At 44.2% G+C, this 15,741-nt stretch overlaps 1 protein-coding gene across 5 annotated transcripts in view; it reads right to left on the reverse strand.

Moving 5' to 3' along the window:
• Positions 1 to 15,741, reverse strand: part of DENND2A (DENN domain containing 2A) — a 101,826-nt gene that overhangs the window by 73,681 nt on the left and 12,404 nt on the right. For 4 of the 5 annotated variants that reach the window (XM_081243562.1, XM_081243563.1, XM_081243561.1 and 1 more), the window contains exon 2: positions 1,223 to 1,324. The exons of the other annotated variant lie outside the window; for it this stretch is intronic. In XM_081243562.1, coding sequence (XP_081099688.1) covers positions 1,223 to 1,296 — 74 coding nt within the window. In that variant the 5' untranslated portion in view covers positions 1,297 to 1,324. The remainder of the gene's footprint in view (positions 1 to 1,222; positions 1,325 to 15,741) is intronic. 5 annotated transcript variants of the gene reach the window in all.

Genomic DNA, 15,741 nt, shown 5'->3' on the forward strand with positions numbered 1-15,741 from the left:
CTTTTGTAATGGTCCTGTCACCACTGAGGACATTAGCATGAACCAAATTTTAGTCAGAATCAGTTTGTTATTTTACTGAGAGTTCAAAAGACAGAAATTTAAGTCCTTGCTCTCATTGTGCTAGAGGCAAGATGAAGAGACAGGACACATAGAAACACAATTCAGGTTAGTTCACACTTAGTGAGAATTGATGATATAATATGCAATCATAAATATCCTATGTACTGTTAAAAAATATTGACAGTAGATAAATATATGGCTTTAGAGTTAGAGGGACCTGGGTGTGGACCTTGGCTTCATTTTTTTTCACTTTAAAATGAGAACACTGGATTTTATTGGTGCAGAGGCCAAATTTATCTTGTTTGCTGTGACCAGTAAATAGTAGGTAGTCAATGAATGAATGGTTGTGTTAATATATGTAATGTGCCCAGAGCACAGCACACATGGTAAGTCTTGATGGCAATAAATGGTAACTAGTGTTATTATAATGATTGTAGTTATTGTCTAAGATCCCAGACATCTGGAGCGGCTTCACAATCACTGAGGCCCCATCTAAAAGCTGAAGAGGAGAAAGGCTAGCTTGCTAGAAAACCACGCTGGAATTACAAAGCTCAAGCAAGAGCAGCCAGGATGATGAAACCAGGGGCAGAGTGCCTTCTCCACATGGTCGCTGCACCCAAGAAGTTCTCGAGTTCCTGTTTCCAGGATTCTGTGGCCCCAGAAGGGGCTCTGGACTGGGATGCATAGTTGTGAACAGCTCAGTGATCTGTGAACAGCTCAGCAATTGCTAATTCCATTGCAGAATGTGAGAGAGGGTATCAGAGGAAAGGGCTCCATCTGGGGAGAAAACAACCCTGCTAATATAAAGCACGCTATGTGGACAGATGCAGCTGCAAAGCTTTAGGGCTCAACGATAATTGAAATACCTGCGCATCCTAGTAGTTAGACAAATAAACCCTGGACTGGAAGGCATACATGGGGGTAGGGCCTGAAGTGGACACTGGGCACCAGGAAGCCCTTTCCTTGACCACTCTGGTCTTGGGTTGCTGACTGAACGCAGTGCATGGAGATGATTTACAGGAGGCTCACCACTAAGACTTGGAAAAGAATGCCTCCTTACTTCAGGGAGGCAGGGTTAGTGAGGAGGCAAAGGCAGTAGAAAAAGGAAGGAGACTGAGAATCCGGGCCAGCTTCTGCATTCCTGGGGGAGAAAAGTTCTTACTTGTCAGCCAGTTTGTGGCCCAGGTTTTCAGTCTGGCTGTGGCTGCCCTTGGCTGGCCTGAACACTGTCATCATGTCAGCGCCAAGAGGAGCTCCAAGTCGCCTGGGGGAACAGGGATGCGCACTCAGTGAGCCATGGCAGCAACGCTAGGGCCCACTCCCCAAACTGTTTATCTCTGGTGGATTCCACCCAGGAGTAGGGGGTGACAGAGATGCACCATACAGGATCCTTGACCCAGGAAGGGGTTGGGTCAAAGGCACAGAATCCTGAGGTCCACCCAGATTCAGACCCCATGCCTGCACTTCTCATGTGTGTGTGTGTGTGTGTGTGTGTGTGTCTTTTAGATAATGTAACCAAAATTTTTAAGAAAACGTATAACCTTTGAAAGTAAAACATAAATACCAGCACAACTTGACACTTTTTCAAGGCTCTGTAAGAACCTGTGATGAGCTAACAGCCCCTAAAGAAGAGAAGAGCTATTACTTTATTTGAAACAAGAAATAAACCACCTGCTAAAGTGGAAATACCTACCCAGAGCTACTCTATTCTTCTGCTGCCCCCATGCTGGGTGTAAACCCACACTGTCTTTGGAGCCCTGTACAGAGATTCACGTCTTTTCCACCGAACCTCCCAGGAATCCCTCTCCCACCTCCTCCTCAAGCTTCCAGGATTCCTATCCCCTCGCTCAGGAAGGTTTACCTGCCTAGTAGTTTTCTAACTACGAGGATGTGCAGGTATTTTAATTATCGTTTCTTGGCCTAGGCAACCCCTCCCCCCAAGAAATCGCAGGGCTAGGCTTTAAGACATGCGTGTACCTCTTGGGGACAAGGAGAGGGAGGCTACAGGGAGAAAGAAAAAGAGAGGAGTGAACATGGGCAACGAATTAGAGAAGAGGGAGGTTAGGAAACGGCGAGCTGAAAAAACCTCTAGAGAAACTGTGGGAGGAGGACGGAGCTTGGGACTGCCCACGGAACCCAGGTGTCCCCCTTTCCAGTGAGCAGCACCCTGCATTCTGGGGTATGTCAGTGTTGAAAGCAAGCCCAGTTCTTTAAAGAAGCCAGGCCCCAGGTCTCTCCCCTCCATTAGGGAAAAGGGCCCTGAAAGGCCTTTCAGGGACAGGAAGGAACTCACTGCCCCTCTCCTAAACTCAGCGAAGCTTCTGGAGCCTCTCTGTGCGGCTGGGCTGACAGACACTGCTCTTCTGTCCTGCGTCTGGCAGAGGCCCCATGGGACTCAAGGGTAGCAGCCACTCCCAGCTGCCCTCCGCACGTCTGCACTCCGCCTCCACACAGACCGAGCCCACAGTGATGCAGCCTTGCTCCGCAACTCTCCCCACTCACCCTCTTCTTTCGAGCTGGCATCCTCTTCCACTGGCTCTGTGAATAGGTGCCAGGCCCTGTGCAGGATGCTCTGGGCACTCAAGGATGAGTAAGACATGGTGTCTGCCCCCGGGGAGAGCACCAGGACTGTGCTTGGGTCACGATCAGCCCCATAACCCCCTCTCTCCTCAAGGGAACGGTTTCCTTATACTTCCTAGGAAGCCATAGCTTTTTCAAAAAGCACAAAGCGCACTGTGTCTACTGCACAGAGAACCATGTATGAACTCTGAGGTTAAAGATCCCGAGAAGCACTTAAACAACACGGCACTTAAGTGAACTTGATTCCCATCAGGCAGTAATAACTTCCAGTCCGAAAACCACAGTCTCTAGAGAAACTGCTGATACCACAGTCTGAGAAGCAAGTTCAAGTGGGCTTAAGGGGCTGGAACTGAGGGGGCATAGAACCGGAGGCACACTCAGCAATCAGCTCACCAACATTTCTAAATTCACAGAAGAATGGAAAATGCTGCTCCCACAAAACTTGGACACTTCCCTTTTGTCTCTGATGTTTAAAGGTCATTAATTAGGTGACAAGCCTAGCCTAATTTGCTAGGTGGGAGAACTCTGTGACTTAAATTACCAAGATAAACTTCTCTATCACTTTATAGGTCTGGGAATACAAGATGGAGCTGCTTCCCAAAGTGTGGTCCATGAAAGTTCATATGTTTTTTGAATATTCGAACATTCCCGTAAGTTTTTTAAACTCTTACAAATTGAAGAAGATATTTTTTAAATGCCGATATCTATAGCTTATTATGTTCATCAGTCTAGTCCATAATCAAGTTTTGTTTTTCTTCTTGCTAAAGTGAATACTGTAAAATCTGTTCTTGACTCAAAGGTTCTCTTTGGGCATCAATGTCAAGTTGATTGGAGGGATCAGGTGAAGTTAAGAAACGGTGGGAGGGGCTTCCCTGGTGGCACAGTGGTTGAGAGTCTGCCTGCCAATGCAGGGGACACGGGTTCGTGCCCCGGTCCGGGAAGATCCCACATGTCGCGGAGCGGCTGGCCCCGTGAGCCATGGCCACTGAGCCTGCGTGTCCAGAGCCTGTGCCCCGCAACGGGAGAGGCCACAGCAGTGAGAGGCCCGCGTACCGCAAAAAAAAAAAAAAAATATATATATATATATATAGGATGCCATTGATTGTTGTTATCACCAACAGTAATAACCTTCTTCCTATTAGCTCTGGTGGGGTTTTTACGTTGTGAACAGGGAAGTGATACATGGTCTACAGAAATTTTGCAATCAAGGTCACTTACAAGAAGAAGTTTGGATAGTACTGGTTTAGGGGCTGCTATAAAAAAACCCTGGACATGTTTAAGCCACAGGACGTGGTGGGGGTGGGAGGAAGAAGAACTGATTTTCCCCAAATCTTAAAACAAAAACAGTGATTTAAATAAAAAATGAAATCTGGAAATGTCGATCAATGGATGAATGGATAAACAAACAAAATGTGGTCTAGCCATATAGTATAATGTTATTCAACTCAATCTTAAAAAGGAATAAAGGACCATTACATGCTACAGCATGGCTGAACCTTGAAAACACACTACGTGAAAAAAGCCAGATACAAAAGGAATATTGTATGATTGTATTTATATGAAATGTCCGGAATAGGTAAATCCATAGAGGGAAGGGGCACTGGGATGATTACTAACAGGTAAAGGTTTCTTTGGGGGATGACAGAAATGTTCTGGAATTAGATAGTGATGATAGCTGCACAACATAGTGAATACATTACAAGTCCCTAAATTGTGCACTTTTTTGGGGGGGGTGCTTCATTGGGTCTTCGTTGCTGCGCGCGGGCTTTTCTCTAGTTGCCGCGAGCGGGGGCTACTCTCATTGCGGTGGCTTCTCTTGTTCTGGAGCACCGGCTCTAGGTGCTCGGGCTTCAGTAGTTGTGGCTCACGGGCTTAGTTGCTCTGTGTCATGTGGGATCTTCCTGGACCAGGGCTTGAACCCGTGTCCCCTGCATTGGCAGGTGGATTCTTAACCACTGTGCCACCCGGGAAGCCCAATTGTGCACTTTTAAATGGTGAATCTTATGTGAATTACATCGCAACTGAAAATACAGTATAAGTATATTCAATGAAATTTGGGCAGAGGAGGAGGTGGAGTGAGGAATACATAACTATAATTTTCCAGTGCCCTTTAGTGTTCTGAGGCTAGTATGTTAGTTCTGAAATATAGGTAAATGTATATGATACATAACTTGATTCATAAAATGGTCAGACTTGAAATACTGAATGAAAAATACAGTTTAGATCATAAATGATTACATACTAATAAAATTAAACTTTGAGTGGTTTTTATTTGTGTTGCAAATAAAACTACAAGGGCTTCCCTGGTGGCGCAGTGGTTAAGAATCCACCTGCCAATGCAGGGGACACGGGTTTGAGCCCTGGTCAGGAAAGATCCCACGTGCTACAGAGCAACTAAGCCCATGAGCCACAACTACTGAGCCTGTGCTCTAGAGCCCGCGAGCCACAACTACTGAGCCCACGTGTCACAACTACTGAAGCCCGCACACCTAGAGGCCACTGTAGTGAGAAGCCCGTGCACTGCAACAAAGAGTAGCCCCTGCTCACCGCAACTAGAGAAAGCCTGCATGCAGCAACGAAGACCCAACGCAGTCAAAAATAATAAATAAAATAAAATAAATTTTTATTTATTAAAAAAAATTAATTAATTAATTAAAAAAACAAAAACTACTACAAGCTTTTCAGCTTTAATGATTCTAATAGCTTAGTTTTATCAGCTTGTAAAGAGCAGGCAACAAAACTGAGAAGAAACTATAACAATTACGGTAGAACAAAAATAGTTATTTTCTCAACTGAGCATTTTTTTTTTTTGGCTGCACTACTTGCAGGATCTCAGTTCCCTGACCAGGGATTGAACCTGGGCCACAGCAGTGAAAGCCCAGAATCCTAACCACTAGGCCACCAGGGAATTCCCTAAGCATTCTTCTTATTAGCAAGCATACCCAGAAGGTGTTTGTTTTCAGAAAATATGTTGAGAAGGAAAAAACAAAACAAAACAGTGCACAATCACATAACACAACTCTTGCTGCATCTAACTGCTTAGTGAAGCTCTTTCCTGAGCCTCTTGATGCTTCATTTTCATTATCTTCAAACAAAAATAATTTTTAAAATTAAAACAGGCCACTCTAGTTCTTTACATAACAGCTTTTTGGGTGGACTATTTTCACAAAAACAGCAATATTTTCACATTTGGAAGACGATGGGGGATCCTGAAGCAGGTGAGTAACAACGGAAGCCAAAGGCTACATGCTGCCTCAGAACCACACCCGGGGGCCATATTTGGCAAAATCACAGCCTGCACTCTCAGACCAAATGCTTAAACAGTGCTTGCACGTGCCTGCACACCACGACCAGACCCCAGGTCCTCAGTACACACGCCAGGTAAAGCCTGTGGCAGAGCCAAGTTAATGGCTTTTCTGGTAACAACCAAAGTCTTCCTATTTCTAGGAGTTCTGCTTTAAGCCCAGAAGATTCCCCCTTCAAATAAGCGTGTTCAAGGAATGTTTGTTGGGGCTTCCCTGGCGGCACAGTGGTTAAGAATCCGCCTTCCAGGGCTTCCTTGGTGGCGCAGTGGTTGAGAGTCCGCCTGCCGATGCAGGGGACACAGGTTCGTGCCCCGGTCCGGGAAGATCCCACATGCCACGGAGCGGCTGGGCCCGTGAGCCATGGCTGTTGAGCCTGCGCGTCCGGAGCCTGTGCCCCATAAGGGGAGAGGCCACAACAGTGAGAGGCCCGCGTACCGCAAAAAAAAAAAAAAAAAAAAAAAGAACCCTCCTTCCAATGCAGGGGACACGGGTTTAAGCCCTGGTCCGGGAAGATCCCACATGCTGCAGAGAAACTAAGCCCACGCGCCACAACTACTGAGTCTTTGCTCTAGAGCCTGCGAGCCACAACTACTAAGCCCGTGTGCCACAACTACTGAAGCCCGAGCACCTAGAGCTGGTGCTCCAGAAGAGAAGCCACCGCAATGAGAAGCCCGCGCACTGCAAAGAAGAGTAGCACCTGCTCGCTGCAACTAGAGAAAAGCCCGCGCCAAAAATAAATTTAAAAAAATATTAAAAAAAAAGAAAAGAGATGTTTGTTGAATGAGCAAACACATATACCATTTTCTTATACTCAACAGATGACTGGATAAACAAAATGTGGTCTAGACATACAAATGGAATATTATTCAGCCATTTAAAAAAATGAAGGACTATTACATGCTACAACATGATGAACCATAAAAAAATACTAAGTGGAAAAAAGCCCAGACAAAAGAAATATAGCATGATTCCATCTACATGAAATGTGCAGAATAGATAAATCCATAGAGATGGAAAGTATTGATAGATCAGTGTTGCCAGGGGCTGTGTGACGGGGAGTGGGGAGTGACTGATAATAGGTATGGATTTTCCAGGGGAGGAGAGTGATGAAAATGTTCTAAAATTAGTGGTGATAGTTGCACAAAATAGTTAATAGGCTAAAAACACTTATAGTTCATACGCTAAAAACACTAAAAACTGTATATTTTAAAGGGGTGAATTTTATGGTATGTGAATTATATCTCAATAATGCTGTTATTTTTTAAATATTTACTTATTTATTTATTTAGCTGCTTGCACCGGGTCTTAGTTGCGCAGGCGGGCTCCTTAGTTGTAGCATGTGAACTCTTAGTTGTGGCATGCATGGGGGATCTAGTTCCCTGACCAGGGATCGAACCCAGGTCCCCTGCCTTGGGAACATGGAGTCTTAACCAGTTTGCCACCAGGGAAGTGCCCTGTTATTATTATTTTTTAATCAGCAGGGACAGCTGCTAAAAGTGAGGAGTGCTGGCCCCACCCCAGACTGAGTGAATCAGACTGCTAGAAGAGGGCCTATGAATCTGCATTTATAAGTTCCCCCGGGAATTCATAGGCTTAGAGTTGAACCCTAGAGTTTATTTTCCTGTCACTGGTATTGTCAGTCAGCAACCGATCTACTCTCCTTTGCCCTCTTCCTTTGTAAGGCAGTCTTTTACTCCAGTGTGTCTCTTTGTTCCTATTTTTCAGAGCATCTCTGACATCCGATGGAGGTGTTACTAGCACACAGTGAGTTGCTACTGTCCCTCAAGCTCAGGTGTAAATGCTCCAAGATGCTGTTGCATAGATCATCCCTACACAGGCAGGCTTCAACAGCAAGACTCGTTTTCACTTTAAGGAGTGGCCTCAAGACCGAGAGCATAATCTGAGTCATTTTAAGACTTTCTGTGAGTATGAATACCCACTTACTGACAATAATAGTTTCTTTGAAAAACTTGATCAGTATGTTCTTGACCTACACCTGTCAGTTGTCTGACAAATGAAGCCACTGGGAATCTGTGGCTTGAGCAGTCTGAGGCTGTAGACTGGACCACACTTTTTGATGCTCCTGAGGCCAGAGATAGAGAAAGATTTTTATTATTCTCACTTTTCGTAAACCCAGGAAGGATTTTTTCACACCTGCAGAACAATCCTACATAGAGAGATGTATTTGGCCACCTTCGTAGGATGGCAACACATTTTTCACTTGACAATATTCGCAAGTCATGTGTTCCCCTCACTCACTTGCAGTGTGGAAATACTTCCATATGTTGCCTTTCGGTTCACCATTTTGTGGAGGATAAAAAGCAAGAAAGTACAATTAGGTGGCCATCTTGCATGTGAACACTAAACTACTGTGTGTGTAAGGTTTTAGTGGTGTCAGCCCTCCCACGTTAATGCTTGATAACTACTAGAGTCACCTCTCTGGAAAAAGTTACCATGAGTTTGCCGTAAATCATGAAAGGAGTTATGAGAGGTATGAAATATGCTAATACTGCCAAAATATGGTTTAAAAATCTGAATTCAGGTAAATATTTCTTTTAAGTAAAAAAGTACACTTCCTTCTGTTTCTTTTAGGTATTACAGGTCACCAAACTTGGAGGAGTCAGGTTCTAACTTCTTTCAACTCTCAAACATTTAAACTTACTCCTCCTTCTCTCTGTTCTTGGCTAGGCCAGAAGCCACTTCTTTTTTTTTTTTTTTTTTTTGCATTTTTTTATTTTTTCTTTTTTCCTTTATAACAAATTTAATCAGTTATACATATACGTATGTTCCCATATCCCCTCCCTTTTGCGTCTCCCTCCCACCCTCCCTATCCCACCCCTCAAGGCGGTCACAAAGCACCGAGCTGATCTCCCTATGCTATGCGGCTGCTTCCCACTAGCTATCTACCTTACGTTTGGTAGTGTATATATGTCCATGCCGCTCTTTCACTTTGTCACAGCTTACCCTTCCCCCTCCCCATATCCTCAAGTCCATTCTCTAGTAGGTCTGTGCCTTTATTCCTGTCTTACCCCTATGTTCTTCATGACATTTTTTTTCTTAAATTCCATATATATGTGTCAGCATACAGTATTTGTCTTTCTCTTTCTGACTTACTTCACTCTGTATGACAGACTCTAGGTCCATCCACCTCATTACAAATAGCTCAATTTCATTTCTTTTTATGGCTGAGTAATATTCCATTGTATATATGTGCCACATCTTCTTTACCCATTCAGCTGATGATGGACACTTAGGTTGTTTCCATCTCCGGGCTATTGTAAATAGGGCTGCTATGAACATTTTGGTACATGTCTCTTTTTGAATTATGGTTTTCTCAGGGTATATGCCCAGTAGTGGGATTGCAGAAGCCACTTCTTATTTCTAACCTCTGCAGAAGTCAATGTCAATGCTCCTACCATTCTTCTGATGAGGAAATCAAACCAAGGGAAGTTAAGTCACTTGTCTAAGTACATATAACAACTCTTAAGTGGTAGAGCCAGGAATGAGTCTATGTTTTGAGCCCAAGCCTGGTGCTCCTTATACAGTATCACTGTGGCTTCATATTACATTTTCTAATCTAGACGAGAACTAGACTCTAGCTGATTATTTTTAATGCTGTTCAGCTCTTCAAGATCAGCAATTGTTTTATTCTTTTACACCATGCTGAATTTCATAAACACTTGCTAATTGAGTGAGCTGGGAGGGAGACTGAAGGTTTTTTTGTGGGTCTCTCTTTTTATGGTTCTGTGATTAAACAGTTCTCTACTTTGGGAGTCTATCCTAAAGAATAATCCTAAATATGGAAAAATGTATACATAAATGTTCATAGCTATATTCTTTTTTTTTTTTTTTTTTTTTTTTTTTTTTTTTTTTTTTTTCTTTTTGCGGTATGTGGGCCTCTCACTGCTGTGGCCTCTCCCGTTGCGGAGCACAGGCTCCGGACGCGCAGGCCCAGCGGCCATGGCTCACGGGCCCAGCCGCTCCGCGGCATGTGGGATCCTCCCAGACCGGGGCACGAACCCGCATCCCCTGCATCGGCAGGCGGACTCTCAACCACTGCGCCACCAGGGAGGCCCAGCTATATTCTTTATCATACAGAAAATTACAAATAACTCAAATGTCAAGCAATATAACGGTAATATAAACTATAATACAGCTTTCAGTGAAATATTATATAGCAAATTAAATTATGTTTAAGACTACTACAATTCTATTGAGATAGAAAGTGGATTAGTGGTTGTCTAGGTTGGAAGTGGGTAGGTGGGGAAAATGGGGAGTGACTGCTAATGAGTATGCGGTTTCTTTCTGGAGTGATGAAAATTTCTAAAAGTGATTGTGGTGATGGTCGAACAACCCTGTGAATACACTAAAAACCATTAAACTGTACACTTTAAATGGGTGAATTGTACTATATGTGAATTATATCTCAATAAAGCTGTTATTTTTAAAAAGTAAATTAAAAAGTCAAGCTAAAAAAAAGAGACTATTGGAACTTCCCTGGCGGTCCAGGGGTTAAGACTGAGCTTCCACTGCAGGGGGCACGGGTTCGATCCCTGGTTTGTATGCATGCGGCACAGCAAAAAAAAAAAAAAAAAAAAAGACTATTACTAAATGGAAAAAATGCTCATGTTGTAATGTTAGCCAAAAGGAACAGGATCCAAAAGCTTGCATACTGTATGAGTAAAACATGTTTTTAAAGGGGGCAGGGGGAATGAATCTATTCCTACTCAAAATCTCACACATAAGAAAATGACTGGAAGGAAATGTAACAAAGGATTAACAGTAGCTGTCATCGAGTAAGAATCTTGGAATTATTTTTTTCTGTTCTACTTATCTATATTTTCAACAACAAAAAATAGATTTCCAATTTTTTTGTAATAAGCATGCATTATTATTACTATCACAAATAACAGGGGAAAATATAAACTCAGCTGTTACCTGCGGGAGTCAGGGTCTGCCCTGTGGCGCCCCCAACAGGCCACATGGTCGCTCTGCAGCTACAACGACAGCTGCAGGGTATCGGGCCGGCTAAGCCCGTCACTCCACTACTTACTTGTTGGGCTTTGCCACAGTATCTCCTGAACGAAAGGGTAAGTGATACTTTATTCTCATTTCCTCCTTTCCCTTAGTGACCACCAAGGCTTGGATCCTGGTCTCCAGTAACCACTTCCCAGTACAGATGTTCCCATGGGTTCAAAGAGAGATTATATGGGGACCTATGGCTAACAGGGAAATAGTCATGTAATTCATTCTTCCAACTAATAATTGTGTCTACATCACACAGGGAACTGAGTGAAGCTGGGAGAAATGTAAACTAAATCATTTACTTGCCCTCTGAGAGTTTTCATTCTCATACAGAAAATAAGATGCGCACGACAGTACCGTATTATATACTTGGAAGTTGCTAAGAGAGTAGATCTTAAATGTTTTCACCACACAAACAAAAAAAAGTTAACTGTGTGAGGTGATGGATGTGTTCACTAACGGTATATGGTAATCATGTCACAATATAAATGTATATCAAATCATCACGTGTACACCTTAAACTCACACAATGTTATATGTCAATTATATCTCAATAAAGCTGAGGGATGCAAACAAATGTCTTTAATACAAAACACAATATGATAAGCAAAACAGGTGACAGAAGATTCCTTTGCGGATCTGGGCTCAAAGGGTGGGCTGAATTTCCTTTGGGGTGTATGGGTGAAAGGCATAGATGTTTGCATAATCTCAAAATGCCTAAATGCTTAAGGAAGGACAAACCACTGAATGAAAAGCAGCACTGATTCTGTAAGGAATTACACCCAACTGATTTGCTGGATTTCCTTGCAGGAGTCAATCAAGATGTGAACTAAGACAGAATCTGAACACAACTTGTATAGACTGCTGAAAGCTTTTACCAAGATGTTACCAGAAGCATGGCGACCTTAAATTTTTTAATTTCAAAATAATTTCAAGTTTATAGAACAGTCGCAAGAACAGTACAGAAAACTCATATACTCTTTAACTACATTCACCACGTTTTAATATTCTCTCTCAATTAAAGAGTATTCTAAAATGCTTTTGGAGCTTCAGGGAAAATGAGTGCTATCCAGCCACTAGAAGCCTTCAGTGCTCATGAATCTAAAAGAAAATAGAATCTTACAAAACCAGTTTAGTGAAGTAAGTAAGCACACCCAGGTCCAAAAGACAACTCGGCCCCAACCCACTCCTGACCCTCCACCAGGACCTCCCAGGAGGACACAGAACACTTTAAAACCAGATTACCAAACGTGTAAGAAGAGCTAGGAAAACACAGAACAATAAAAAAAAGCTGGGGGGCAGAGGTGACTGCCCCTACCAGATATTCAAACATACTATAAAGCCTCTATGATTAAAACAGTGTGGTACTGCCACAATAGATAAATAGACTGATAGAATAGAAAGTCTAGACATAGGCCTAAGTACTCATAGAACTTTATATATGATCAAGGTGGCGTCTTAAATCACTAGGGAAAAGATGGACTTTTTAATAAATGGTGCTGGAATAACTGAATAGCCCCAAGATGTTCAAGTAAGATCACACTGTGAACCTGATATGCCTGCAGCCCTGGTGAACTGAGAATGACTTGGGTCTTTCTCCGAGCCAGAAAACCAGCCGCAGGCAAGAACCAGCTCCACAGAGGGGCTGCAGCCCCTGACCAGTATCTGCCGTATCCCCTAAAGAGCTTCAAATGCCCTCTGAACCTGCTGTGCTTTGAACGCAATTTCAAAATTCTGATTTTCCCCCCTATGGCAGCCCTAGAGCGTATCACACGTTGGTACAGCACCTGAGTTCTGCATCATACACACATTATAACGTATGTAAGCCCCCTGCCTCCTGCCAGTTTCCAGATGTAATTCTTGTTATGCTTATTTTTGAAGAGAAGATTAAGGTTCAGAGACTTGCCCAGAATCACAGTGTTTAAGGAGCAGAATAGGGAATCTTATGATTTGTATCTTTCTACTCCGAATTCTATATTTCGCCCCCAAACCTTGTTATCTGTTCTCTTAGTACCTTCAACCAGAACCACCCGATCAACACCTCTCACAAGCCTGATGCAAGAATCTGCTACTCAGTGATGCCAGTACCCCTGGGGACAGTAACCTGAAGGCCTGACCCCCTTTCTTCCAAGGGCAGCAAGCAGGAAATAGCTTTCATTCATAACCTTTGGAAAGGCCAGGGTAAGGAAATGAACACTGTTACATCCTATGACCTGTTAGGCACTGTATTAAGCACTTTACCAACATAATCTTAGAAATAACGCATCTCCCAAGAGAAATGAAGACATATATCCACATATGTTCTTGTATACTAACATTCAGAGCACATTACTCTTGATGGTCATACAGTGGAAACAGTCCAAATGCCATCGACTGATGAATAAACAAAATGTGGTATACCCATACAATGAAATAATATTCAGCCATCAAAGGAATGATGACACATGCTACAACATGGCTGAGCCTTGAAGACATTATGCTAAACGAATAGAAGCCAGTCACAAAAGGCCACATATTGTATAAGGCCATTTATATGAAATGTCTGGAACAGGGATATCTACAGGACAGAAAGTAGACTGATGATTGCTTAGTGCTGGAGGAGATGGAGTGGGCGATGGGGGTGATGGCTAAGGGGTGTGGGTTTCTTTTGCCGTGTGATGAAAATGTTCTAAAATTGGTGATGGCTGCACACTCTGTGAATATACTAAAAACCATTAAACTGTACGCTTTAAATGGATGAATTTTTTTGGTATGCGAATTATACCTCAATAAAACTGTTACAAAAAAAGGAAGGGAGGGAGGGAGGGAGGAGGGAAGGAAGGAAGGAAGGGAGGAAGGGAGGGAGGGAGGGAGGGAGGAAGGAAGGGAGGGAGGGGGAGGGAGGGAGGAAGGAAGGAAGGAAGGGAGGGAGGGAGGGGGAGGGAGGGAGGAAGGAAGGGAGGGAGGAAGGAAGGGAGGGAGGAAGGGAGGAAGGGAGGAAGGGAGGGAGGGGGAGGGAGGAAGGGAGGGAGGGAGGGAGGGGGAGGGAGGAAGGGAGGGAGGGGGAGGGAGGAGAGAAGGAAGGGAAGAAGGGAGGGAGGGAGGGAGGAAGGGAGGGAGGGGGAGGGAGGAAGGAAGGAAGGAAGGGAGGGAGGGAGGAAGGAAGAGAGGGAGGGAGGGAGGAAGGAAGGGAGGGAGGGGGAGGGAGGAGGGAAGGAAGGAAGGAAGGAAGGAGAGAAGGAAGGAAGGGAGGAAGGGAGGGAGGGAGGAAGGGAGGGAGGGAGGAAGGAAGGGAGGGAGGAAGGAAGGGAGGGAGGAAGGAGAGAAGGAAGGAAGGGAGGGAGGGAGAAGGAGGGGGGACAGGAAGGAGAGGGGTAGAAGAGACAAGAGAGAGAGGGAGGGAGGGAGGGAGACAGCTTAAGCATCTGGCAGCATGTACCAGGTACACATTTGGAAGTTATAATAGTATCCCTGGGATTTTAAGAGATGTGTGTAGCCCCAAAGCCCTCGCTCTAGTACGCCATTACCTCCTTCACAAGCACTATCTCTAACAAAGTAGCGAGTGAATCTGAGGAACCAGGATTCTTATGAATACCGTGGTTAAGACAAATGAACACATAACGGTTACAGAAACATAACAGGTAGTAGATCTGACAGGCACTATCCAGGGCTTGCCTACCTCACAAAAGGGTCCCTTTCCTGAAACCTGCCCCTTCCCTCCTCCACGGAGGCCACAGAGACCCGGGCAGCCATGTTGGAATGAGGATCCCACCCCCAGCCACAGCTGATTGGCTCTAGAGGAGGCCTAACTGAAGTCGGGCCAATCAGGTTCTGCTTCCAGGTAGTGTGGCTGGAACACGGAAACATGGCGCTGTGAGGCTGCCATTTCTAGCCTGTGGACGCCTGTGGACGAAGGAACAGAGGGAGCTGGGCTGTGGGGGAGAAGAGTGACGCCGGCGGAAAGAGGGCTCTGCACTCCCTCGATCCAATCCACGCTTAAGGCCAGGCTGCATTCCTGCCCGCAGGTTCCACGAGATATCTTTAGACCCTTGTTTGCTTAAGCAACCAAAAGAATCCCCACTAACACAGTGTCATGTTCAATCTATGTTCAACTACTTTCCCAAAACGAAAAAAGAAAGCTAGTGTGCGTGTGAGTTTTAAACATGAATCTGCACCCATATGGCTGAAGCTGAGCCAACTGCAGCTACTAAGGAAACCAAACCCCCATTAGGTTCGCCTCCAGCGTGGCACAGAAGGTTGTCTGTGATCTAATCATTCCTATTACCCTATTGAGAAGTCCCTTTCCCTTTCTGGGGAGAGTCATCATGACACTGGAGGTGCTGGGAACATGTGAAGTCTTAGTAAAGCCATGTCATGAGACCTAATCTTTCTAAGGACCTGAACAGCATATTATAAGCATTAGTACAGGAAGATCTGCTGAACTCTTGGATGAACTTAAATAGGACATGGTATCAGAAGGTGTACAGTTTCTTTCCTTCCTTCCCAATAAAACCTCACTGAAAAAACTCTGGCCTTACACTGGGCCTCTTACAATGAGAGGTTACTGTGGGTAAATGAACAAATAAAGGAATGTCTGCCTTCTTCAGCTCTTATTTGGATCTACAATATACGAGAAAGCAGATCTCGCATCTCTCCCACATACACTAGCAGGGACACATTTGAATAAAAAAAACATTTACAAGAGGTTGCATTGTCTGAACACCAGAAGAAGAGCTGAGTTGACAGAAGGAAAGGGATGGACGAATCCTCTTCCCATCCCTCTGTCTATTTA

Source organism: Mesoplodon bidens (assembly GCF_964165515.1).
Source record: "Mesoplodon bidens genome assembly, chromosome: 9".
NCBI lineage: Eukaryota > Metazoa > Chordata > Mammalia > Artiodactyla > Ziphiidae > Mesoplodon > Mesoplodon bidens.